A 27766-nucleotide genomic window follows, 5' to 3' on the forward strand; every position below is an offset into this window, starting at 1 on the left:
CATATTTGCATTATTTGAATTTGCACTGCATGTTTCCATTGGGTTAAGTCGTATAAGTTTTCCATTTGTCTAAGACTACTCGGTTAATAATTGGCAGAGATTTTAGATCACACCTTTCATGTCTAGCTACCAAGTCAAATGTCCTTTTTGATATTCCATATGCCTTGGAATGGACAAGAACTTGAACTAAGTCATCAACCAAGGTCTTTCCATTTGCAAAGTCATACAGACTATGTCACTAATCCCAACTAATAAATTTTCAAACACATCAGTGACAACCATCAAAGTGCCTGTCATATAGTAAATCCCTTCCCTTCCCTTCCCTTCCCTGTCCTACCTGACATATTTTAATTTATTGGACTGCATAGCACTAATTCATCAGGTAGTTCTTCAAATTTCTGATTTACCCAAATGGATATAGTTTACAACAACAACATACTTTGTGTTTATGCAAATAAACAGGTTCTAGATCGTGTCTTCATGGACTTATGGGAAATGTAGTTCTGACTTGGAGCTAAAAAATTGCAATACCCAAACAGGAAAACACTGAGCTGAAGCGGCTAAGCACCAAGTTCATTTTAGTTTGAGAAAGGTGCAAGCTGATATTTTTTAATAGAGAATGACACTACTGGGAAGGGGGAAAGGTCATCGATATTGATAAAGCCCTGCTTACCAATCAATCCAGTCAAAATTCAGAGAATGGGTTCGAGAGGATGAAATGGATCAAGGCTGCTGGCTGTTATTACTTGAGATCAGCAAAAAGATAGTAAGAAAGGTTGAACACTTCTCTCCCTACCCTTTCCTCTATTTTTTTGTTTTGTTTTGTTTTGTGGGGCAATGAGGGTTAAGTGACTTGCCCAGGGTCACACAGCCAGTGTCAAGTGTCTGAGGCTGGATTTGAACTCAGGTCCTCCTGAATCCAAGGCCAGTGCTTTATCCACTGCGCCACCTAGCTGCCCCTTCCTCTATGTTTTCAGTTAGCATTCCTTTCTTTTTGTTTGTTTGTTTTTAAATTTATTTCAATTAAAAAAATTTGTTTTATCTTCCTCTCATTCCCTTCTGGAAAAAAGATCTTAAAATAGATAGTGTTTCATTTAGGATTTGGGAGTTCTGAGAAGTATATGAAATTTTTATGAGCTTCATCTTTTAACTCTTATACATTTATTAATTTTATTCACTCTTATTCATTCTTTTAAAATAACTTATAACCTTCAAAATAACAGAAATACGTGAACCACATGATATGGAACCGATTACCCCTAGGATATTGAGTAGTAAGTATCAATTTGCATGGAGTGGTAGACATCTCAGGGAAGCTTTTGACTGTCCATATAGAATAAAGGCATGGATCAAGACATGGACACCCCTGGGCCACCTAGTGAATTAATAAAGCTGTGATTTGGTAGAAGTGGCTAAACCCAGGGGGCAGCTAGGTGGTGCAGTGGATAAAGCACCAGCCCTGGATTCAGGAGGACCTGAGTTCAAATCCGGCTTCAGATACTTGACATTTACTAGCCGTGTGACCCTGGGCAAGTCCCTTAACCCTCATTGCCCCGTGTTAAAAAAAAAAGTGGCTAAACCCCAAATATCAAAGTGAGAGTTATACTTTTATCTATATAGCTAATCTTACCTGTCAGTACCACCTGCTGGTTTCATGTATTTTAGTTATATAATATTATGATGGTTATATAACATAGCTATGTAATATCTGTATGGATTCCAATGAGTCAATAGACATTTATTAATCAGTTACTGTACAGAATTAATTGTTATTTGAGGTTTTTATGCCTCAGCGCTGCACTGGCCTGGGGCTCCGCAAACCACACGGTGCTCCACCCACTGGTTGGAGCCATTGCCAGGGCTCTGGCACCTCACGTCATCAACACTCACCAACGCCTACATGGGCCTGGCAAAATTATAATGATTGGAAGCCTAGTGAGGGCAGTCATGTGACTGTAAGAGTGGCCATCCCATTGACTGGGACTGTGTGCGGTGTTTCTAGGTTTGGGGGAGGAGAATTGGGCATTCTAGGTGGAAGCTGGAAAGTGACAGGCATTCTGCTGTGTATTTTCAGCTGATTCCTGGGTGGTGGTATTTTTTCAGGTATTATAATTTCCCTTTCCCCATTTTATTGCCTTTCCCTTGATCCTACTGATCCTGTTTGTTTGTTTTTTTTTAAGTTCGTTCTTGCTAAAATAAATCTTGTTCTGTTTTGAGGGAGGCTGCCGGTCTCCTTCCTTGCCCCAATATTGTGGTGAGCCGCTTAGCTAGCATTCCCCAATTAAAAATTGGTCCCCACATTACTATATGCCAGGTATCATGCTAACTGTGGAAAGATACAAATAAGGAAAAGATATTTCCTGCCCTCTAACAGGGGAAGAAAATGCACAAAGGAAGCTGAAAAGGAAGGAGTGGTGGGGAAGCATGTACCTCACAAGGGGGCATGATAGGGTTTGGTCAAAGAAATGCAACTGATGGTAAATGAAGAGTTGGCTGGTCTGGGAGCCCACATTAAATGTAGGCTTCGGGAGTTCTTTGATTGCCTCTCCAATCAGAGTGGGTACTGAGGGTACTGAGAGTACTAATGAGGTATGAGTACCAAAATTTATACTGTCTCATAGGATGATGAGTTTTCCGGGGATGAGTTTTTCTGGTGGCATGATCATGGTGGAGCCCAGTTCCAGGAATGCAGCTCAAGCATTGCAGGGCCAGGATGTCTTTTCTCTTCTCATTGTGCACTTATGTTGCTCTTCCTGGGTGTAGTGGCTATGCTGGGCAGGTTGATCAGCCTATCTAGTAAGTTCTTTTTTTTTTTTTTTTAGTGAGGCAATTGGGGTTAAGTGACTTGCCCAGGGTCACACAGCTAGTAAGTGTTAAGTGTCCGAGGCCAGATTTGAACTCAGGTACTCCTGACTCCAGGGCCGGTGCTCTATCCACTGCGCCACCTAGTTGCCCCAGTAAGTTCTTAATAGATGCTTTATCTATCCCATCCCATCCATCCATCCATCCATCCATCCATCTATTTATCTATCCATCCATCCTTCCATCCATCCGTCTGTCTGTCTATCTATTAATGAGAGATATAGTTTGTATTGGTACATGGGTATAATATGTTCTAGATTGTTTAGAGCAAGCCTAAGTCTCAGTCCTAATTCTGCCATTAACTAGCTGTCATCTCTGGTTCTCAGTTTTCTTATCTGTCAAACAAAAATAGTGTCCATTACTCTTCTATATATCTTATGACTTCAAAGAGAAGATGAAGGTAGAGGTTATGCAATCACTTGGAAAATTATAATGGCCTAGAAGCTGGATGTTATTAGAAGAGTGCTGGTCTAGGAGTTAGGAAATCTGAGTCCTGGTCCTGTTCTTTCTTATTTCTAAAATTATAGAATCTCAGACTCAGAAGGATTTTCTACTTCAACTCACAGTTCAACAACAATGACCCCTGACAACATCCAGGACAAATAGGCTTTTGTTCAATGCTTCTAGAATGCAGGCTATTCCATTTTGGGACAGGGATATTAAGAAGTTTTCATCATACTTAGTCAAAATCTATCTCTGTCACTTTCCTTGACTGCTTCTAGGTCTGCCTTCTGAGGTTAAGCAGAAGTCTTCCTTTTCCATATGTTGTTTTTCAGTCATGTCTGACTCTTTGTGATTCCATTTGGGATTTTCTTGGTGGAGATACTGGAGTGGTTTGTCATTCCCTTCTTCAGCTCATTTTCCAGATGAGGAAACTGAGGCAAACAGGGTTAAGTCACTTGCCAAGGTCACACAACTAGTAAGTGTGTAAGGCCAGATTTGAACTCAGGAAGATGAGTCTTCCTGACTGGAGGCCCAGCATTATGTCCAGTCCACCACCTGGCTACCCTTCTTCCATATGAGACACCTTCAAATATTTAAAGACAGCTAACTTGTCCCTCCTCATCTTTTCTGCAGGCCAAACATTCCCACTTCCTTCAATTGACATTCATAGATCATGAATATTAGCCCTTCTTACCATCTTAGTTGTCCTGCTTTCAACAGTCTCTTGTTGATGGACGTCTTTTCTAAAATTTGCTTTTCAGTATGGAATGTGAGATCTGATGAGAGCAGAGTACAATGGGACTATTTCTTCTTGGGTATTAGACACAAAGCCTCTCTTAAATGTGGCCTAAGATCATAATATTTCCCTCCAGTTGTCACCTTACACTGGTGACTTATTTTGAACTTGTAGCCCATTAAGACCCCTCTAAAATCTTTTTTTTCAGCTAAATTGCTATGTAGTTATGCCTCTTACATCTTATATTTGTGAAGCTGAATTTTGAACACAAATTTAAGAATCATATCAGTTTACTCACCTGTAAAATGAGGAGTCTGTCCTCCATTGTCTCTCTTTCATTTCTGATGATTCAGGGTTCTACAGGAGTCACCCTAAGTGTAGTTTCCCTCAAGGCTTTGTCTTTAGATTCTTTCTTTTGTCTCTTTACATTATTCTCTTCCCTAATGATCCTATCATTTACTTTAGTTAAAACTGTTATACAGATAGCTCATAAACATAAATATGTATATATGCATGTATTTATAAGCATTTATCATCATGCTATCCATCCATCCATCCACCCATCCATCCACCCACCCATCTACCCATCCATCCATTCATCTGTCTATCTATCTATCTATCTATCTATCTATCTATCTATCTATCTATCTATCTATCTATCTATCTATCTATCTATCTATCTATCTATCTCTCTCCCCAGTCACTGCCTTGATGTCCTCTTATAGCTGCCTACTAGTAAATGTCACCTGATTGTCCCTTCAGTACTTTAAAATAAGCATTTATAAAATTCAACATGATTTTCCAAGCTAAAGTTGTCCCTCTTCCCAACTTTTCCATTTTGTATGATGATTCTCCTTCTAGTCACCCAGGCTTGGAACTTAGAAGTCATCTTGGACTCATCCCTCTAGCTCACCTTCTATATCTAATCAGTTGCCAAATTCTGTCAATTCCACCTCTGTGATATCTCTGACATCCCTCCTCTCTTAAACACTTACATGATCAATACACCCTTGTTAAAGCCTAGTAGATATTGTGCTGAACTTGGATCAGGAAAAACTGAATTTAAATCCTATTTCACTAACTAGATGTGTGATTCTGGGTAAGTTGTATAACCTTCTTCAGTCTCAGTTTCCTCTTTTGTAAACTGAAGATAATAATTAGCTTCCAATTATCAGAGTTGTTGTAAGGAGCAAAAATGTTATATGCTACATATCTATATGTCATATAAATTTGTATCTATATGTGAATATAAATGTATATATAAATGAATATAAATATAAATTGAAACTTTAAGACACTCTATCAGTACTAGGTATTATTACCTGGGTTATTATAATAGCCTCTTTATCGCTAGCTCTACTTCCGGCCTTGCTCCCCTCTAGTCCTCTTTCACAAACATGCCCAAGTTATATTCCATCTTCAATGGAATTACCTACATAATAAAATGCAGTCTTCTGATCCTGGCATTTAAGACACTCATTAATCTGGCACTAATGTACACCTCTCCAGCCTATTTCACTTTATCAACCCAATATTCAAGCCAAGTTTGATTACTCTTTATTTTCCAATTCTCATCCCTTCTCTGTTCTCCATGCCTTTGTTCTGCATACTGTTACATTTCTAGGATTCACTTATCCATATCTCTACTCTCCTTAAAACATTTTCCTTCCATCGAGGCCCAATTTATATGCCAATTTATCCATGACATTCCAATTTCCTTCTCTCTTTGATCTCCTCTGTATTTTTCTCATCCTTACTTTTCTTATTAATTTCTTGAGATATTTCTTGCCCCCTACTAGACTGTAAACTCTTTGAGAGCAGGAATTGGCTTATTTTTTGGTTTTGTATCCTTAGATCCAAGTCCAAGGTTATTCAGTCAAACAATAAATATTTGTTAAATGCCTATTGTGTGCCAAGCATTGTGCTAAATACCAGAGATACAAGGTTAAAATAGCCCCTGATTTCAGGAAGCTCAGTGTAATGGGGAAGAAAATATGCTAGCACCTTTGGAAAAATAAGCCAATGTAGGGATAAATGGGGAATAATCAATAGAGGAAAGGCTCTAGAATTAAGGGGATTATACATAGTAGTTACTTAATGAATGGTTCTGGAATTGAATGGAAATAACTAAACATTTACTGAGCACATACTATGTGTCCACACTGTGCTAGTCTCTGTGGATACAAAGAAATATGATAGGGGCAGCTAGGTGGCGCAGTGGATAGAGCACCGGCCCTGGATTCAGGAGGACCTGAGTTCAAATCTGGCCTCAGACACTTGACACTTACTATCTGTGTGACCCTGGGCAAGTCACTTAATCCCAATTGTCTCATCAAAAACACCCCCAGAAATGAAATATAAGAAATGATCCCTGCTTTAGAGACTTTAAAACCTAGATGGCTGTATAGAATGCAGTATATAAGCATAAAGGGTATCCCAAAAGTTTTAGTACAGGACACCCTGTATTAAGAGAGGCAGCATGTAATAATTGGTAGAGAGTCAGCTTCAAAGCCAAGAAGATCTAGGTTCAAGTCCTAATTCTGACACATTGGCCATGTGACCCTGGGCAAGTCAGTGTCCCAGGAACCTCTCTAAGACTCTAAGTTTCAGAGAAGGTGCCTTCTTGCCTACATTGGTGGAGGGAGTTTTCTCACGTGGATTTGCCTTCCCGATATCAATGAAGAAGTCACAGTAAAGTCCCTGTCCTTGTAAAATATATGAAACAATCTATCACAAATGCCAAATGAGTGATGTAGACATGGATTATCAAATCCAGAAGTACCTTAGATACATCTAATATCAGATCTGGTAGGGACTTTAGGTGCCATTCATTCTAACCCTGTCAATTCACAGAGAAGGAAACTAAGACCAAAGGAAAGAAGGTCTTCTTCAAGGCCAGGTAACAGAATAGATATCGATAAAGTCTTTTTCAGCTCAGAATTGTATGATTCTTTAAGTAGTTCTTAGTAGTAACTAATCTCTTTTCTTTTTTTCTTCTTTCAAAAAGAAAAAAAAAATCAACTCTCTCTATCCCTTCCCCCCAGCTGCCCTGGAATTGACTTCATTTTACTCCTTTAGGTATTTATTTGAGGACAAGAGCTGTGATTAAGGATGTTCCCGTGGAATTCTAAATAATCCCGAGGAGAGCCTTCCAGGCCAGACTCATTATTGGCTTTGCCATATAATTAAGTTCCTAGCTCAGACAATAGTCTACCACTGCTTATTACAGGCAAAAGCTTGAGGGGAGAGTTTGAAGAGGGAAGGGAAGCATCACACAATTCCTTGCTGGCTGCTTGGGGACCACCAGCAACCAGGCAGGGGATATGTGATCAAGTGCCCTATCTGTTGGCTTCTGTCAAGTGGAGAGATAAATGTTAATCACCATCATAAAAGTATCTTTGGACATAGCTAATTGAAGGGTATGTTCATATGACAAATAGAACATTTTGCACTCAAAGAGGTTTAAAAAATATGTTTTAGTCCACCCAAAGCTGAGAGATGACCCATTGAGTTGAGGAGACAACCTGGTAAGGCTAACTTACACTTATATAATCCTTTTAGGATTATAAAGGGTTTTGCTTCAACTGTTGAGATCATAGGTAATTCAGGAAATTTCATTCCCATTTTAAGGATGACTAAACATAGAGCCAGAAAGTGGAGGCACCTGGTCTGTAGTCACACATCTAGTATGTGTCAAATCTTGGATCAGAAATGAGGCCAGTCTTTAAACAGATCTTTTCCTTGCAAGAGATATTTTTTTTTGCACAAGCTAAGGTAGAGAAGAGGCTGGATTTGAATTTAGGAAGATTAATCTTCCTGACTCCAAGCCTGGTGCTCTATCTACTTCACCACCTAGGTAAGCAAGACCATAACTAGAGACCACCTAATTCAAGTCTCTTATTTTATAGAGGAGCAATTTGTGGCCCAAAGATGTTAATACAAATGTCAAGACCACACAGTGAGGGAGTAATAGAATTGGGTCAGCAGGGCAGGGGACATATTACATAACCATGAGGGACAGTTAGAGCCTCTGGCTCTCTCTGTGGAGAATCCAGCACAGATGTTGGGTCTCTCTGCCAAATCCACTTGAGGGAACAAGCAACTGCTTTTGTCTCAAACCTTTTAATAGTGGCTTTTAAAGACCCCCTTTCTCCTTCCATAGGTATAACACTACATGAATTTCAGTGTTTATAGTCCTGGATGCAGTGGAAGTTTTCATTTGCCTATCATCCAACAACAAATCAAAGAAAAGTAATAATTACATTTACATACTTTCTCTTATTTGAGTTTCATAGTAATCCTATAGGTTACTCATCTCCTTTGTATAGGTGAGGAAACTCAGGATCTCAGGGGAAATGTTATATGGAAGAGGAGCTCTCTCTACTATATTACATGATTAAAGAGTGTCAAAGATTGTATGGCATAGTGTCAGAGTTGAAAATGTCTATAGGACCCAGGAGGGACCATACTGTATGAAGTTTAGCATGTCTTGACTGGAAAGTGCCTTAGAACATAAAATGTCAAAGTTAAAAGGGATCTCATTACATGGAATGAAGGAGTTGGAAGGGATATCAGTATAAAAACATAAGAGTAAAGGTGGAAAGTACCTAGGTGAACATGTAATACAATCCCCTCATTTTCTAGATCTGGAAACAGACCAGTATCTTTAAAGACTAGTGAACAAATAGACACATTACCTGCTGTAATTTTAACATATACTCTAATTCTATACTAAGTCACTATAATATTCAAAAGATACTTGTTTGTAAGGCAAATGTACCATTTTCAATGTCCTTCTTTTTATTATTAATAAAGTATTTTATTTTTTTTACCCGTTACATGTAAAGATAGTTCTCAACTTTTGTTTATACAAGCTTTCCGATTTCAGATTTTTCTCCCTCCCTCCCCCCTCCCCTAGACACCAGATAATCTGATATAGGTTTTATATAAATATACACATAATAACATTATTCCTACTTTTGCATTAGTCATATTATAAGAGAAAAATCAGAGCAATGATGAAAAACCTCAAAATAGAAAAAACAACAGCACCAAAAACAAAAGAAGTAGTATGGTTCATTCAGCATCTATACTCCACAGTTCTTTTTTTTTCTTGGATTTGGAGATCCTCTTCTATCATGAGTTCCCTGGAACTCTTCTGTATCATTGCATTGGTGAGAAGAATATAGTCCATCACAGTAGATCAACACTCAATGTTGATGATACTGTGTATAATGTTCTTCTGGTTCTGCTCATCTCATTCATCATCAGTTCACGTAAGACCCTCCAGGTTTCTCTGAACTCCTCCTGCTCATCGTTGCTTACAGCACAATAGTATTCCATTGTATTCATATACCACAACTTGTCCAGACATTCCCCAATTGATGGGTATCCCCTCAACTTCCAATTCCTTGCCACCACATAAAGAGCAGCTATAAATATTTTTGTACATTTGGGTCCCTTTCCCCTTTCCATGATTTCTTTGGGCAAAAGACCCAAAAGTAGTATTTCTGGGTCAAAGGTTATGGACAGCTTTATCGCCCTTTGGGCATGATTCCAAATTGCTCTCCAGAATGGTTAGATCGGTTCACAGCTCCACCAACTATGCATTAGTGTTCCAATTTTCCCACAGCTTCTCCAACATTTATTATTTTCCTCTTTTGTCGTTTTAGCCAATCTGATAGGTGTCAGGTGGTACCTCAGAGTTGTTTTAATTTGCATCTCTCTAATCATTAGAGATTTAGAGCATTTTTTAATATGGGAATAGATAGCTTTGGTTTCATCAGAAAACTGCCTGTTCATATCCTTTGACCATTTCTCAATTGGGGAATGACTTGGATTCTTATAAATTTGATTTAGTTCCCTATATATTTTAGAGATGAGGCCTTTATCAGAAGTACTGGCCACAAAAATTGTTTCCCAGCTTTCTGCCTCCCTTCTAATTTTGGATGCATTGCTTCTGTTTGTACAATTTTTTTTAATTTAATGTAATCAAAATCATCTATTTTGCATTTTATAATATACTCTATCTCTTGTTTGGTCATAAACTGTTTTCCTTTCCAAAGATCTGATAGGTAGACTATTCCTTTCTCTCCTAATTTACCTATGGTATCACCTCTTATGTCTAAATCGTGTATCCATTTTGACCTTATTTTAGTATAAGGTGTCAGATGTTGGTCTATGCCTAATTTCTGCCATACTATCTTCCAGTTTTCCAAGCAGTTTTTGTCAAATACTGAGTTCCTATCCCAGAAGCTGGAGTCTTTGGGTTTATCAAATACTACATTACAAGTGTCATTTACTACTGCATTTCCTGAGCCTAGCCTATTCCATTGATCTACCACTCTATTTTTTAGCCAGTACCAGATAGTTTTGATGACTGCCGCTTTATAGTAAAGCTCCAGGTTTGGTACCGCTAACCCACCTTCCTGTGAATTTTTTTCATTATTTCCCTGGATATTCTTGATTTTTTGTTTTTCCAGATGAATTTTGTTATTATTTTTTCTAGCTGTATAAAATAATTTTTAGGTAGTCTGATTGGTATGGCACTGAATAAGTAAATTAATTTAGGCAGTGTTGTCATATTTACTATATTAGCTCTGCCTATCCATGAACAATTGATATCTTTCCAATTATTTAGATCTGATTTGATTTGTGTGAAGAGTGTTTGGTAGTTGTGTTCATAGAGTTCCTGGGTTTTTCTTGGCAAGTAGACTCCCAAGTATTTTATATTATCTCCTGTTACTTTAAAAGGAATTTCTCTTTCTATTTCTTGCTGCTGGACTTTGTTGGTCATGTATAGAAATGCTGATGATTTTTGTGGATTTATTTTATATCCTGCTACTTTGCTAAAGTTGTTAATTGTTTCAAGTAATTTTTGAGTTGATTCTCTAGGATTCTTTAAGTATACCATCATATCATCTGCAAAGAGTGATAGTTTTGTTTCCTCCTTGCCTATTCTAATTCCTTTAATTCCTTTCTCTTCTCTGATTGCTAAAGCTATCATTTCTAGGACAATATTAAATAATAGGGGTGATAATGGACATCCCTGTTTCACCCCTGATCTTATTGGGAAGGCCTCTAATTTATCTCCATTGCATATAATACTTGCTGATGGTTTTAGGTAGATACTGTTTATTATTTTAAAGAAAGCTCCACCTATTCCTAAACTCTCTAGTGTTTTTATTAGGAATGGGTGTTGTACTTTGTCAAAAGCTTTCTCTGCATCTATTGAGATAATCATATGATTTTGGTTAGTTTTCTTATTGATGTGGTTGATTATGTTGTTAGTTTTCCTAATGTTGAACCAGCCCTGCATTCCTAGTATAAATCCCACCTGGTCATAGTGTATTATCCTGGTGATCACTTGCTGTAATCTCCTTGCTAATATCTTATTTAAGATTTTAGCATCAATATTCATTAGGGAAATTGGTCTATAATTTTCTTTCTCTGTTTTTGCTTTGCCTGGTTTTGGTATCACCACCATATTTGTGTCATAAAACGAATTTGGTAGAACTCCTTCTTCACCTATTTTTCCAAATAATTTGTATAATATTGGAATTAATTGTTCTTTAAATGTTTGGTAAAATTCACCTGTGAACCCATCTGGCCCTGGGGATTTTTTCTTAGGGAGTTCATTAATGGCTTGTTCAATTTCTTTTTCTAATATGGGCTTATTTAAGGATTTTATTTCCTCTTCAGTTAACCTGGTTAGTTTGTATTTTTGTAAATATTCATCCATTTCATTTAGATTGTCAAATTTATTGGCATACAGTTGGGCAAAATAATTCCTAATTATTGATTTAATTTCTACTTCGTTGGTGGTAACATCCCCTTTTTCATTTTTGATACTGGTAATTTGGTTTTCTTCTTTCTTGTTTTTAATCAAATTAACCAATATTTTATCTATTTTATTGGTTTTTTCATAAAATGAGCTCTTAGTTTTATTAATTCTATAGTTTTTTTGCTTTCAATCTTATTAATTTTTCCTTTAGTTTTCAGGATCTCTAGTTTAGTATCCAATTGGGGATTTCTAATTTGTTCTTTTTCTAGCTTTTTAAATTGCATGCCCAATTCATTAATCTCCTCTTTCTCTTTTTTATTCATGTAAGCATTTAGAGCTATAAATTTTCCCCTAAGTACTGCTTTGGCTGAATCCCATAGATTTTGGTATGTTGTCTCATTATTGTCATTCTCTTGGATATAGTTATTGCCTGTTTCTATGATTTGTTGTTTGGCCCATTCATTCTTTAGAATGAAATTATTTAGTTTCCAATTGATTTTCATTCTACTTTTCCCTGGCTCTTTCTTACATGTAATTTTTATTGCATCATGATCTGAGAAGGATGCATTTACTATTTCTGCCTTTCTACATTTGACTATGATGTTTTTGTGCCCTAATACATGGTCAATTTTTGAAAATGTGCCATGTACTGCTGAGAAAAAGGTATATTCCTTTCTATCCCCATTCAATTTTCTCCAGAAATCTATCATGTCTAACTTTTCTAGTAATCTATTCACCTCTTTCACTTATTTCTTATTTATTTTTTGGCTAGATTTATCTAATTCTGAGAGGGGGAGATTCAGATCCCCCACTAGTATAGTATTACTGTCTAATTCCTCTTGTAACTCATTTAACTTCTCCTCTAAGAACTTGGATGCTATACCACTTGGTGCATACATATTTAATATTGACATTACTTCATTATCTATAGTACCTTTTAGCAAGATGTAATTTCCTTCCTTATCTCTTTAAATGAGATCTATTTTTGCCTGCGCTTTGTCTGAGATAAGGATTGCTACTCCTGCTTTTTTTCCTTTAGCTGCAGCATAATATATTCTGCTCCAGCCTTTTACCTTTACTCTGTGTGTATCTCTCTGCTTCAAATGTGTTTCTTGTAAACAGCATATTTTAGGATTCTGGTTTTTAATCCACTCTGCAATTCGCTTGCGTTTTATAGCAGAGTTCATCCCATTCACATTCACAGTTATTATTACTGACTGTCTATTCTCCTCCATTCTATTTGCCCCCTTTGTACTTTTCCCCCCTTCTTTCACCCTATTCCTCCTCACCGATGTTTTACTTCTAACCCCTGCCTCCCCCAATCTGCCCTCCCTTTTTATCACACCCTCTCTTTTCTTTCCTCTTTCCTCCCTTGCTTTTGTCCTGCCTTCTATCAGTCCCCCCCTCTCCCTTCCCCTTTTGCTTCCCTAAAGAATGAGCTAAGTTTCTTTATCCCAATGAACGTATATGTTATTCCCTCTTTGAATCAAATCTAATGAGAGTAGGGTTGAAACAATGTTCACCCCTCCTTTCTTTCCCTCTATTGTAATAGGTTTTTTTTCACCTCTTCATATGATATAATTCACCCCATTCCACTTCCCCTTTCCTCTCCTCCCCATAGACTCCCTTTTTAACCCCTTAGTTTTCTTTGTATCATCACATCAAAGACAATTTATATTTATACCCTCTGTGTAAAGTCCTTCTCTCTGCCCAAATACATTTACAGTTCTTAAGAGTTATGAGTATTATCTTCCCGTGTAGGGATATAAACAGTTTAACCTAATTGAGTAACCTTTTTTCCCCCTCTGTTTACCTTTTTAAACTTCTCTTGAGTCTTGTATGTTAAGATCAAATTTTCTATTCAGTTCTGGTCTTTTCGTCAGGAATGACTGAAAGTTCCCAATGTCATTAAATGTCCATCTTTTCCCCTGAAAGAGAATGCACATTTTTGCTGGGTAATAGATTTTTGACTGCAATCCAAGCTCCTTTGCCTTCTGGAATATCCTATTCCAAGCCTTGCGGTCCTTTAATGTTGAAGCTGCCAGGTACTGAGCAATCCTGACTGTGGCTCCATGATATTTAAATTGCTTCTTTCTGGCTGCCTGGAGTATTTTCTCCTTCACCTGATAATTCTGGAATTTGGCTACAATATTCCTTGGAGTTTTCCTTTTGGGGTCTCTTTCAGGAGGTGATCGGTGGATTCTTCCAATGATTATTTTATCCTCTGATTCTATGATATCAGGGCAGTTCTCCTTAATAATTTCCTGGAATATGGTGTCTAGATTCTTTTTCTGGTCATGGCTTTCAGGCAGTCCAGTGATTCTCAAATTGTCTCTCCTGGATCTGTTTTCCAGATCAGTTGTCTTTCCAATGAGGTATTTCACATTTTCTTCTATTTTTTCATTCTTTTGATTCTGCTTGACTGATTCCCGGTGTCTCATGGATTCCTTATCTTCCAACTGTCCAATTTTAATTTTTAAGGCATTGTTTTCTTCAGTGAGATTATGCACCTATTTTTTCCATTTGGCCAGATGAATTTTTTAAGGCATTGTTTTCTTTAATGAGATTATGCACCTTTTTTTTCCATTTGGCCAAATGAATTTTTTAAGGCATTGTTTTCTTCAGTGAAATTGTGCACTTTTTTTTCCATTTGGCCAGATGAATTTTTTAAGGCATTGTTTTCTTCAGTGAAATTGTGCACTTTTTTTTCCATTTGGCCAGATGAATTTTTTAAGGAATTGTTTTCTGCAGTCAATCTTTGTGCTTCCTTTTCCAAGCTGCTGATTCTTTTTTCATGGTTTTCTTGTTTTGCTTTCATTTCTCTCCCCATTTTTTCTTTTACCTCTCTCAATTGATTTTTTTTTTTTAAGTGAGGCAATTGGGGTTAAGTGACTTGCCCAGGGTCACACAGCTAGTAAGTTTTAAGTGTCTGAGGCCGGATTTGAACTCAGGTACTCCTGACTCCAGGGCCAGTACTCTATCCACTGCACTATCTAGCTGCCCCTCAATTGATTTTTGAAATCCTGTTTGAGCTCTTCCAGGAAGGCTTTTTGTTCTTGAGACCAATTCACCTTCCCTCATGAGGCTTCACATGTAGGCAATTTGAGGGTATTGTCCTCATCTGAGTTTGCGTTGGCTTCTTCCCTATTGATACAGAAGCTCTCAATGGAGAGGGCTCTTTTTTTGCTTCTTACTCATTATTGCAGCTTATTTATTTATTTATTTTTTAAGTTGAGGTCTGCTCTAGGGTCACCAGGGTCCCTGTTTTGGGCTTCTTGTGCAGGGGTATAGGTGCTGTGTGACCGGCTTTTTACTCTGAGGCCTTTATAGTATATGCATTTCGCCCCCCTGCACTTCCTGTCTAAGCACGCTGCGTGTTTGTGCCTGGTCGCGCCTATCCTGTTCGTGGCCCTACCGCTGGCAACTTGCCCTCTCCACTGGTGCAGGTAGGTTTTTCCACTGATCTTCTTGGCCACCAGATTTTTTGAGCCAGGTTCCAGGGGCCTCAGTTGTTCGGCTGTGGCCTGCAGCTCCTGGTGACTTGCCCCGACCCCCTCGTCGCTGGGCTGCTGCCCTGCACTGGGCCTCCCTTTTGCCCGAGTCAGACCGACCTTTTCCTGAAGTCTTCTAAATTATCTCTGGTTGGAAGACTGTGTCTCTCTGTCTCTTTGAAGGTTCTGTAGGTTCAGAATCCGTCCAGAGGCTTGATTTAATGTCCTTTTTGAGGGAACAGAAGGAGAGCTCAGGCAGCTTGCTGTTTCCTCTCCGCCATCTTGGCTCCACCCCCCTCAATGTCCTTCTTAACTAGAGGACACCAGCTTACATGACAGCACATTGTAGGTGCTTATAAACAAGCGCTTACAGAATTGAAGAAGAAATTGCACATTTGCTGGGTCTGTGACTGAAAGAAGGAGAAGTTTTTTCTGCTGCAGGAGAAAGAATATTAATTTGAGAGGAAAGAGATCTATGCTCAAGTCTTGGCTTTGCCAAGGTCTTGTGACCTCAGACAAGTCACTTTCTTTTTTTTCTGGGTCTCTGTTTTAACATTTGTAAAATGATGGGTTGGATCAGTTGATCTCAAAGTTCCCTTCCAAGTCTTACATTTTATGCTCTGAGACTTCTTCTAGATCTAACACTCTGTGACCTAAGTTCCACCTCTTCCATTCTGTTCATTCCATTCCATGTGTCTGGCACTAGACTTGGCATTGAGGATAGAAGGATGAAAAATGACGGCTTTGGCTTTCAAGAAACACATAATGTAACTCTAGTGGGTGGTAGTGAAATAAGTTTGGTTCTTAGTAGAACATGATAGGAACAAAGAAGAAAATGACAGGAATGAGAGAATACTTTCATTTGGGGAGGGGTAAGTCAGAGTAGGACATGTGGAGAAGGTGGCACTTGGGATGAGTCTCCAAAGGAAGAAAATCATTTCAAGAGGTAGAAATAAGGAGGGAGTACAATTCAGGCATGGTGGAGGTGCTGATGGTCTGCCCGAATGCAGCAAGCAGGATAGTGAGTACAAAACAAGAGTAGGGGACAGCTAATAGTCCGTTTTGGCTGACAAGTAGAGTGAAGTACCAATGGAAAGCTAGATTGGAGCCAGTTTGTGAAGGGCTCTGAATGCCATACTTAGAAGTTTGTGTTTTATCCTGGAAGAAATAGGGAGGCACTGAAGTAGGGGAATGGTTATTTCCTCCCTGTGCATTAGAGAAATCGTTCAGGCAGCTAGCTAGCTGGATGAGGGACAGAGTAGAGAGGGAGGAGACAGAAGAACAAATTAGGAAGTGATTAAAAGAACCCAGCCAAGAAGAAAGGAGGGTCTGGACTAGAGTAGTTAGAGTTGGAAATTAGCAAGTTATTGAAAGCAGAAGGTGAGACAGAAAGAAGTCAAAGCTCACCAGATCATAAAATTAGAGCTGGAAGGTCATGTAATCCAAAATTCTCATTTTGCAAAAGAGGAAAATGAAGCCCAGAGAAATTCAATGCCTTTCCCCAGGGCACACAGGTAGTAAATTATTGGCAAAGGCAGAATTCAAACTCAGGTACAGTGACTTCAAATTCCACATTCTTTCCACTGAATCTGGCTGCCTCTGAGGCTTCCATTCTAAGTTATTGGGAGGAAGGAATTGCTATCAACCTGGAGGCTAAGTTGAAGCAAGAACACGTTTAGAAGGATTTAGAAGGTTATAATGCTATGGAGGCTAGGAGTCTCAAATGTCGATGGAAAAGGAAAGTAGGCTGTGCAGCCAGCAACTGGAAATATAGGAATAGTTGAGGGGAGAGAGGGAGAGGTTGGAGCTGGCTTTATGGGTATGGACTCATCTCCGTAGAAGCTTTAACAGAAGCCATGAGAATGGATGAGGTTGTCAAGGAAAAGAATTTAGAGGCAGGGGAAAAAAGGATCTAGACTTTGAAGAAGGCACCTACTCAGGTGGTGGGAAGAGGATGATGAACCGGAAAAAGGAGCTCAAACAATTCCAGAGAGACCAGCATAGATGAGAGCAGCTAAGACAAAGGAGGAGAACGATTGGCAAGAGATGAACTGTGTCAAATGCTGTAGAGTGGTCAAGGAGGAAAGGCTGTGGATCTGACAGCGGAGATGTCAGTAGTAGGCCATTGACAGAAGAAATTCACAAGTGTGGTGGCTTTCTGTATTTGAATGAGTCCTGAATTTGGAGTCAGAGGAGTTGAATTCAAATTCCTCTTAGTGACTCCGGTTCAATCAGTGAACCTCTTGGGGTCTGAGTTGTCTCCTCTGTAAAACAAGGCATTTGGACCCAGCGATCTCCAAGCTCACGTTCAGTTGTAAATCCCTGTTCCTTCCTCTTTAAAGGTTTCTAATTCTCTCCTCCAGATCCCTTCCACTCAAGACCTTTCAACATCTGTCTCAGGGATATTCTCAGAGGCTCTCCCTCACGGCCCAAGTTTCTAACTCACTTAAAAGACTGAAGACAATGAAAGGAATGGGAGCAATGTTTATCTGTTTTCTCTTCTCTTCCAGACCCATTTTTTTTTTCATACTACCCCCACCCCCCACCCTTTTCCTTTCTAAGAAGCAGGGGCGGCCGAGTTGCCAACTGTAATCTGATTCTCAGCGCTAAGATCCCATAAAGTGAGAGCATCCGTCCTCCCTCTCTGGGCTTCTGGCCCCTGGCGCAGCGCGGTGCGGGGAGGGAAGGAGGGCAGGCAGGAGGAGGTGGGGGGTGGGGGGAGCTGAGGGGAGGGAGCAGAGGGGAGGGGAGGACGGGCTGGGCCAGGCTGCGGGGCTCCAAGAATCTGCGAGGGGAGCGCACAACAGCCAGTGCCACATCACAGCTTTCTGTTGAGGCCGCAGCGGACAAAGGGCGCCCCCCATGTGGCCATCCTTCCCGTTCCCGCTCCTGTTACTCGGCTCTCTGACCCGGCTAACGGCGGCTGGCCCCCGCTGTAAGCCCGATCAGGACACCATCGGTAAGAGAGGGGGCACTGCCACGTCCTTTGGCCCCTAAGGGAGATAGAAGCCCTCTGGGGAGAAGGGGGCCACACATCAAGGGACAGGAAAATAAGTTACCTTAGCCCCTCTAAGGATTCTGCAGGGCGCAGTCCGGGGAAGGGGGGGGGGGTGTCTTTGGAATGTCTTTTAAAAAGAGACTGGACAGAGCGCCCTACTGAGCTGAGAACTTAATTGGGGGTGGGAGGCAAAGTTGAGGCTGCACAGAACGTTCCTTCCTTAGCTCTGGGGAGTTAGGTAGAGGTCATTTAATTGGGGTACCACTTCTGCTGGTTATATCAGGGCCATTTGTGTAGCCACGTGGTGGATTGGGGGTGGGCTACGAACCGTGAAGGGGTGGCTTCTAGCCACGTATGGCTGGGAGGCCGCCTCTGTTGGCTAGGTCAGGACCATATGTCTTGTCTATGTGTTTGTAAGGAGGGGGATGGGTGTTGGGAAATCGCTCCTCCTTGCCTTTCCAGGAACACTGGTCAGCCTGGTATTGAGTCTGGTAACTTTTGATCCACCAGAAAGAATGAAGTTACCTAAGGTCTCCAGATAACACTGCTGTATATATAGGGGGATGATTGGGGGGAGGGTACAGATTGAGATTGGCTTTGGGATTGGGGGGAGATTTAGCCTGAGGTGGGCATTAGCGGGAGAATAGTCTTTTGTTGGTGGTTGTGGGGTCCTATAGGACTTTCCAGGGACTGGATATGAAACTGACAACCATTTTGGGGTTTGAGAAGGGCAGAAAACATGGGAAGGAGTTGCCTTTCTAGGCAAATGCTGAAGATTTATGTTACCTAGAATTAAACAAAGAAAGGTACAATGTAATAAAAGAAAATGCACTTAGTTGGGATCCAGAAGATCTAGGTTTTACCTTGTCTACCACAAACTCTAACCTGTCTGTGGACTTCAGCTTCCTCCCAATAAATTCAGGAATTCAAGTTCTTTCTGTAGAAAATAGAATATAAGGAAGAATGAGGTGACTGAACAAGATAATATCTAGTTAGGTACCCTGGCACCACTAATAGACTGTTCTCTTAAATTCCTTCCCAGGTCTAAGATTTTAGGTTCTAATTTCCCTACTATCTCTAATTTTCTAGGGTCTCTTCCAGCCATGTTATTTGAAATTCTACTGCCTCTTGCAGTCTTGACATTTTAGGTTCTAACACCCTTCCCAATTCCTACATTCTATGTTCTAACTCTGACTTTCAATTTCCAAAGTTCTTTTCCTGTTGTTATTCCTTCAGTGATTCCATTGAACTGTGATTTTATCCAGTTGGCTAATGAACTCATTGGTGCAGAATGTCACCCTCCAATGCAGTCATCCTATGGCTTTCTTTTTCATGTACCTCACTAAATTATCCATAATGGGGGCCAAAAAGTATGCTTGTGTGTGGGAAACTTCTAATTCTTTTGAAATTGTGTGGAGAACAGCATTGTATGGAGACCAATGGAGGTTAGGGACTATTCATCAGCTGTAACTTTTTCTTTCCCCAAAAGACTACTTTCTTTTGGTCCAAGATATCCCTGGTGAAATTCTTTACTTAATTTCTTTGTTTCATGTAAGAACATAGAAGCATAAAGATTCTACATCCTAACATTATATACTCTGTGTTTTAATGTCCTTCTCAACTCTAGTATTCCATGATTATGAATAATAAGTATAAAAACTCTTTAGATTGTCATGGAAATTACATAGTTTGATGTCTTTTTAGTGATCATATGGTCTAAGGCTTCTTGAGATCCATTCTTCACAGAGATGCTATCATTAAAAGGTCCTCAAATGAACACACGTTGAATGATCTACACATTGCCACTGATCATGAATTCTTTCAGGAGACTTGTCTTATTTGGTCCAGTGGATTATGCTTTCTAGGGATCATTTATTAGCAAGATAATCTGCTTTCAGGCTGAAAAGTGTTAACTTCCCAATACGGAGTGACCAACTCTGGGAAATCTTGTCTCTCTGCCTAATAACTGTTTATGCTAAGAAAGCCTGAAGAATAATTTTTTCAATTAATATAAAATTCAGCATATAACCTAAAAATAGGGATTTGGATTATATTGTTACAAAGGTTCCTTTCAGCTCTGAAAACTATAATTCTATGACAATCTATTTGGCCATCTGAGGGGAGACCTAGGATTGATAAGTAAACATAAGGAGACAAATTTTAACAAAATATTACTATCTCATTAGAGCTGCCCAACAATATATGAGGTAGTGATTTTTCCACTATGGGAGATTTTCAATAGGAGACAAGATTTTAACAGTTCCAGTTCCAATATTTTGGTTTTTAAAAAGAAATAATGTAACTATGAACGAGCTGGAGTGTGTCCAGAAGAGGGTGTACAGGATGGGGAGAGGAAAGAAACCATATCATATCCAAGACTGAGTAAAAGCACTGGGTACATTTCACCTATAAAAGAGAAGAGTTGGGGGTGGGGGCAGAGGAAATTATGAAAAACTAGAAGAAAAAAATCAGACACAAAGGCTAATTAAGGGGCTGGGGGCAGCTAGGTGGCACAGTGGATAGAGCACTGGCTCTGGATTCAGGAGGACCTGAGTTCAAATCCAGTCTCAGACACTTGACACTTACTAGCTGTGTGACCCTGGGCAAGTAAGTTAACCCCAATTGCCTCACACACAAAAAAGGAAAAAAAAAGTGAAGGGAAAAGAACCAGCAATAGGGAAGTATAGATTCTAGCTCCAGGTCTGTCTCTTGCTAGCTATGCAATCCTAGGCAAGTCCTGTTACTTCTCAGGGTTTTAGTTTCCCCATACATAAAATTATTGCGTTGAACTATATTACCTCTAAGCCTTAGGTGGGGAAATCTATAATTTAATGACATTCTATTTGGTCAGAAAGGAGAGAACTAGGGCCAATGAATGCATGTTAAGAGACGGAATGATACAAAAGAAGGAATATTGCTCTGGGGGGGGGGGCGAATCTTAGCTCAGCCTCATTGTATGACCTTGGGCTAGTCACCTGAATTTCAGTTTCCTCATCTGTAAAATGAAGGTATTAGGCAAGATGATCTCTAAGGTTCCCTCCAGCTCTCGATGCATGATTCAATGGTGCAGGCACGTTTCAGTTTTATATAAGTAATCCGATTAGAGCTGTCCAACAAGGCAATGACTGTCCCTAAACTCCTTGTGACTGGAGTTGCTCAAGAGTAGACTAGATAAACAATTGTTAGGAATGCTTTAGACAGAATTCCAGCAATTTGGAAGAGATGACCCATGGTTCTTTCCAACTCTGAAAGTTTCAGAGCTTCTATAATTTTCAATATTTCAGATGAAATAGGGCCCTTAACTGCTAACAGCAACGCCACCTGGTGTTCAGAGTGAAACACTTCAAAAAGTTAAAGAATTATAATGCCAGAGCTAAACGTCATAGATTATCTACATCAGAAGAACTTTGGAGGGGGGGCAGCTAGCTGGCACAGGGCACTGTCCCTGGATTCAGGAGGACCTGAATTCAAATCCAGCCTCAGACACTTCACACTTACTAGCTGTATGACACTGGGCAAGTCACTTATCCCTCTTTGCCCCACAAAACCCCCCAAAACCCAAATGAACAAAACCCTTTTTTCCTCAACCAAGTTTATGGACATCCTTCAATTTATCCAAATACCCCTTGGGGTCCAGGGAACCCAGATTAGAAGCCATTTGCCTAATGTAACTCTCTTATTAACACAACATAAAATCATAGATTTCCAGAGGTATAAGACTTCTCAAAGGGCTTCTAGTCCAACCCCAACTCAGTGCATGATTCTCCTCTACCAGATTCCCAAGACAGCCTATTGCACCCTGGAGAACTTTCATCAGTAGGTAGTTATTTCATGTAACAGGTAACTCTCTGTAGCCTGTACCTCTCCTTATTCTAGATTTGTCCTTTGGAACCAAGCAAAACAATGTGATGGCTTTTCAGATATTTGTGTCCTTAAATTATCCTCTCTAGGGGCAGCTAGGTTGCGCAGTGGATAGAGCACTGGCCCTGGAGTCAGGAGTACCTGAGTTCAAATCCGGCCTCAGACACTTAACACTTACTAGCTATGTGACCCGGGGCAAGTCACTTAATCCCAATTGCCTCACTAAAATAAAAAAAAATTGTCCTCTCCAGCCTAATAATCCCCAATTCTTTTAACCATTCCTCAAATGACTTGTTTTCATATCACTTTACTGGCTACTTTCCTTCAGATGGTATTCACTTGTCAATGATCTTCTTAAAGTTAAATATGGCATCCAGAGCTGAATACAGTTGTCTATCTAGATTTGTCTGACCAGGATGGAGGAAAGCAGGACTGGCTAACTCCATGTTTTTGACCCAGTATCTACATTAGTAAAACCTTAGTTAAAGAGGCAGCTAGGTGGGCAGCTAGGAGGTGCAGTGGATAGAGCACTGGTCTTGGATTCAGGAGGACCTGAGTTCAAATCTGTCCTCAGACACGACACTTACTAGCTGTGTGACCCTGGGCAAGTCACTTAACTCTCATTGCCCTGCAAAAAAGAAAAAAAGAAGCAGCTAGATCAACAATGGGTATAGCACTGGACCTGGAGTGAGGAAGACTCATTGTCCTGAGTTCAAATCTGCCCTTAAATGTGTGACCCTGGACAATTCACTTAACCCTATTTGCCTCAGTTTCCTCATATGTAAAATAAACTAGATAATGAAATGGCAAACCACTGCCAAGAAAAACCCATGTGGGGTTATGAAGAGTTGGACACAACTGACTTAAATGACGTAATAACAATAGATGTTAGCTAACTCTTTTTGAGCTCTGAATTTCATGATCCTAAGCCTATTTCTTTTTTGCATAATCCATATTTTTAATGTAATAAACATTTTTATTTATAGTTTTGGGTTCCAATTTTACCCCCCCTTCTCTCCCTCTCTTCCTTCCTCCCTGAGGCAGCAAGCAATAAAATATGGGTTATACATGTACAATTATGTAAAACATTACTATATTTGACATTTTGTACAAGAAAATTTGTTTAAAAGAAAAAAATGAAAGAAAGTGAAAAATAGCATGCTTCAGTCTGTTTTCCATCAACATCAGTTCTTTCTTTGGAGGTGGAGAGTATGTTTCATCAATAGTCTTTTGGGATTGTCTTGGATCATTACGTTATTGAGAATTGTCAAGTCATTCACACTTCTTCATTAAACAATATTGCTGTCTCTGTGTACAATGTTCTCTTGGTTCTGCTCATTTCACTATACATAATTTCATATGTGTCTTTCCAGGCCTTTCTAAAGTCATCCTGCTTTGTCATTTCTTATAACACAATAATGTCCCATCACCATCATATATCACAGTTTAGCCATTCCCCAATTGATGCTCATTCCTTTGATTTCCAATTCCTAGCCACCAGAAAAAGAGCTGCTAGAAAACTTTTTGTACAATTAGGTCTTTTTCTCCTTTTGGAGACATCTTTGAGATATAAGCCTGGAAGTGGTATTTCTGGATCTTAGATACTTTGTACTAATGAAATGGATTGCTTTAATGCTTATGGTCCAACTCATGGTAAAAGATCATCAAAAAGTAAAAGACCCATCATCTGGGTCTTGAGACCCAGAGACTAAACTGAAGAAGAGCACAAGGCTTTGTCCTTGATAAATAGTTTAAGTTCCGTTCAGAGGATCATTTTACAGTCTAGAAAACTGGCTCAGAAGAAGGTCCCCTGACTCTAAATTCAGGGCTCATTCACTGCCCTCTATTCAGAGAGGGGATGTGACTTACCTGAACCACACAAGCAATGAGCCTATAGGATTTAGAATTGGAAGAGTCCTTGGAGACCCTATAGACATGTGGGAATTTAAACCTAGTTTTTCTGACTTTAAATTCATGTAATTCTAGAATGTTTTAGCTAGATTTAACATTAGAACACAGACTCTCCGAACTGAAAAGGACTCACAGGCCCATCTTGACCAATTCTGGGAGTCCAGAACACAGGAAGTGCTGGTTCTGCTGCCCTCTGGCCTGGTCAGCCAAGGCTCCAGATGTGGCATGTTATGGTCATTTCTGGATGCCATATTTTAGGAAGGGTATTGACAAGCAGAAGCATATCTAGAGGTGAATGACCATCACAATGAAAGGACTTGAGAACAGACCATATAAAATGGTTGAAAGATGTTGGAATATTTTGCTTCAAGAAGAGAATATTTGGATAATTTCTGACCTAGAATCCCTTCTACAACATCTTCAATAGGTGGTCATCCAGCTTCTGCTTGTAGACCTTCAGTGAGAGGGAACCCACCTTGAAGCCTACTTCTTCCACCTTCAGACACCTCCAATTGCTAGGCAATTTTCCTTTGTGTTAGACCCAGATCTTCCTCTTTGAAGCTACTAGAGCTGGAGGAGGTCCAAGGGCACAGCATTGAAAATGTTAGACCTGGAAGGAACCTCACTCAGAATACCAGATGGAATACCAGATTCTTTAGAACATTAGATCTGGAAGGGACCTTAGACCATGACCAGGTTCCACAGAACATCAAAGCTAGAGAATTCCTCAGAACATGGAGTGTCTGAAAGGGACCTCAGAACACGGAATATTGGATTCCATAGAATACCAGTGCTTGCAGGGACCTCAGAACATGGAATGTAAGATTCTTTAGAACATCAGAACTGGAAGGGACCTTAGAGCATGGAAAATCAGATTCCTTAGAACATCAAATCTGGAAGTAATCTTAAAAGACGTAATGCCATATTCCTTAGAACACTAGAACTGGAAGGGACCTCAGAACATGAAATGTCAGATTCATTAGAACACAAAAGCTAGAGGGGATCCTCAGAACATAGAAATGTGAGATTCCTTAGAACATTAGGGAACTTGGCGCTCATGTGGTCTAAGCAAGCCCCTTGTTTGACAGATGCTAATTGTTCTTCCCATTTTGCTCCCATGAGAGTGTTAAAGTTGGAAGCAAGAGTGCCACACACAGCATTGCTGCCCTTGTCTATTCTGTTTTTGGTTCTTCCAAAGTATTGATTTTTGTCATAGTTTGTTCAAGTTCCAAATTAGACCATTGTTAGCATATGTCTGGCACTGTTTAATGTCCTAAGTGTCGGTGACTCATAGACTAAAATAAGCTGATTTACCCAATAAATTCACACTTAACATATGCCCATGAGAATGTTTATGCCTAATGGGTGGGAAGAGAGGAAATTGTCACCTCTCATTTGATTCACTAGATAATAACATGACAACAACTGCAGCCATAACAATTATACCTGACCTTTACATTCCACTTTAGTGGTCTGAGGGCGTTTTATATGCATTAGCTCACTCAAGCCTCACATTACATAATGGTGAGATCGGACTTTATCCTTTTCAGAATGATGTCTTAATTAAAAGAGACTCCTGGGGGAGGAACAGAGAGAGAGAAATGACTTGACCACAGACATGCTGCTAGTAGGATTTCTACAACTTGAACACCGGTCTCCTGACTATAAGTATAGTTTGTTTTTCATTTCACAAGTATGTCTTCCTCCCTCCTCATCAATGTATTATTAATGCATTCAACTGAATTGAATTAGAAAATGTGGAAAATGAAGTTCTTCAGTAATTCTGAGGTTCTTCATGTTTAGGTAAGAAAATGAAATAATTTAATAATTCTGAGGTTATTCATATTTGGACATATTGTCAATTTTTAAAAGTTGCATTTATAATAATGTCAAGTAAGTAACTTGAGATCTTTCAAACTACAAGGTGCTAACCTTAATTCCATTTAACAACCTGTTAAGTGCCCACTATGTGCAAGGCACTGTGCTAGTGGCTGAGGACAATGGGGAAAATAAAGACTTGCCATCAAGGAGCCTACATTCTAATGGGGATATAGCTCAGACACAAACAAGTAAATACAAAATTTATACAAAGTAGTTTCACAGAGAAAGTAGTAAGAGCTGGGAGACAAAGAAAAGCCTCATATTAGGAGATGGGCTTGAGCTGGGCTTTGAAAGAAATTAGGGATTCTACTAAGCAGAAGAGGGAGTGCATTCTGGACACTGGGGACCATGTGTGCAAAGGTGTGAAGGTGGGAGATTGAATGTCATGTATGGAGAACAGCTGTTTGGACAATGTGACAAAAATGAAGATTTTAGGAAGGGGAATAGAATGAAATAACACTAAAAAAGGGACTCATGTTGACTATTCTCATCACTGTATTGCTTGTCCCTAGTTCAATCATGTACTGAGTTTGAATTCTGGATTCTCTATGTACTCTATCTACTATTGAGTAAGTCCTATCTCCTCTCTGGGCCTCAGTTTTTTTATTTCTAAAATGAAGGGCCTTGACTAAAGAATCTAAGGTCTCATATAGCCCTAAGACATGGTTATTTTTTAAACTGATTTTTCAAAAAGGTTAATATCATTGTTTTTTACAGTATCTCCATTTTCTATTATACCCCTCCCACTCTGAGAGAGCTGACACTTATAACATATAATGAGCATTAGAAAAAATAAAACAGTTCAGGGAAATTAACCAATACATCAAACAAGTCTTATATTATATGCAAGTGTTCCCTATCCGAAGTACACTATCCTTTACGAAGAAGTGCACCTCTTTTGGTAGGCCAGTCTTGGTCCTTTGACTTAATAGCATTTGGTTCTAATTGTTCTGTTGTTCTTTGCATTTACACTATAGTAATCATTGTTTATGCTTTTCTTGTTCTGCTTACTTCTCTCTGTCTCATTTTGTATAGGTCTTCACATGCTTCTCTGTATTTTAATCATCATCTTTTACCATGGAGCAAGTCATCAACTAGCAAGTATTTTTAAGAACTTTCTATACGCCAAAACAGGAAACTTGGTGATGCAGCGGATAGAGTGCTAGGCCTAGGGTTAGGAAGACTTGTTATCCTGAGTTCAAATCGGGCCTTAGATACTTCCCAGCTGTGTGACTCTGGTGAAGTTACTTAAACCTTTTTGGGTAATCTCCTCATTTGTAAAATGAGCTAGAAAGGAAATGGAAAACCACTCCAAAATCTTTGCCAAGAAAATCCCAAATGGGATCATGAAGACCCGAACTGAAACTGAAAACTACTGAATAACATGGTAAACATAGTACTAAGACACTGGGGATTCAAATACAACCCATGAATAATCCATGCTCTCTTCCATTGCATTTACATACTATAATTTGTTCAGACATTTTCCCAGTTAATGGGTATCTGCCTTGTTTATAGTTTTTTACTTCAAAAAAAGTAGTGTTATAAATATTTTGGTATATATGGAAACTCCTGGTAATATTACCATTTCTGGGTCCAAGGATATGGATATTTATTTCAGCATATTTTTTAACATAATTCTAAATTGATTCCCAGAATGGCTGGACCACTTTATAGTTCCACCAAGAGTGTATATGAATACCTGCAACACTTTAGTATTTCATGGATCCCTGATTTCACCTCCAAGGGGGCTCCCTCTTCTAGTGCTGATCAAAGCTACTCTGCACATTAGCAGACAT

General features: G+C 39.4%; 1 protein-coding gene across 1 annotated transcript in view; it reads left to right on the plus strand.

Moving 5' to 3' along the window:
• Positions 1-18160: 18160 nt before the first annotated feature.
• Positions 18161-27766, plus strand: part of CPZ (carboxypeptidase Z) — a 59474-nt gene continuing 49868 nt past the window's right edge. Inside the window, exon 1 of the mRNA XM_043971943.1 lies at positions 18161-18275. Within this exon, the coding sequence (XP_043827878.1) occupies positions 18179-18275 (97 nt within the window). The 5' untranslated portion in view covers positions 18161-18178. The remainder of the gene's footprint in view (positions 18276-27766) is intronic.

Source organism: Dromiciops gliroides, chromosome 6 (assembly GCF_019393635.1).
Source record: "Dromiciops gliroides isolate mDroGli1 chromosome 6, mDroGli1.pri, whole genome shotgun sequence".
Taxonomy (NCBI): Eukaryota; Metazoa; Chordata; class Mammalia; order Microbiotheria; family Microbiotheriidae; genus Dromiciops; species Dromiciops gliroides.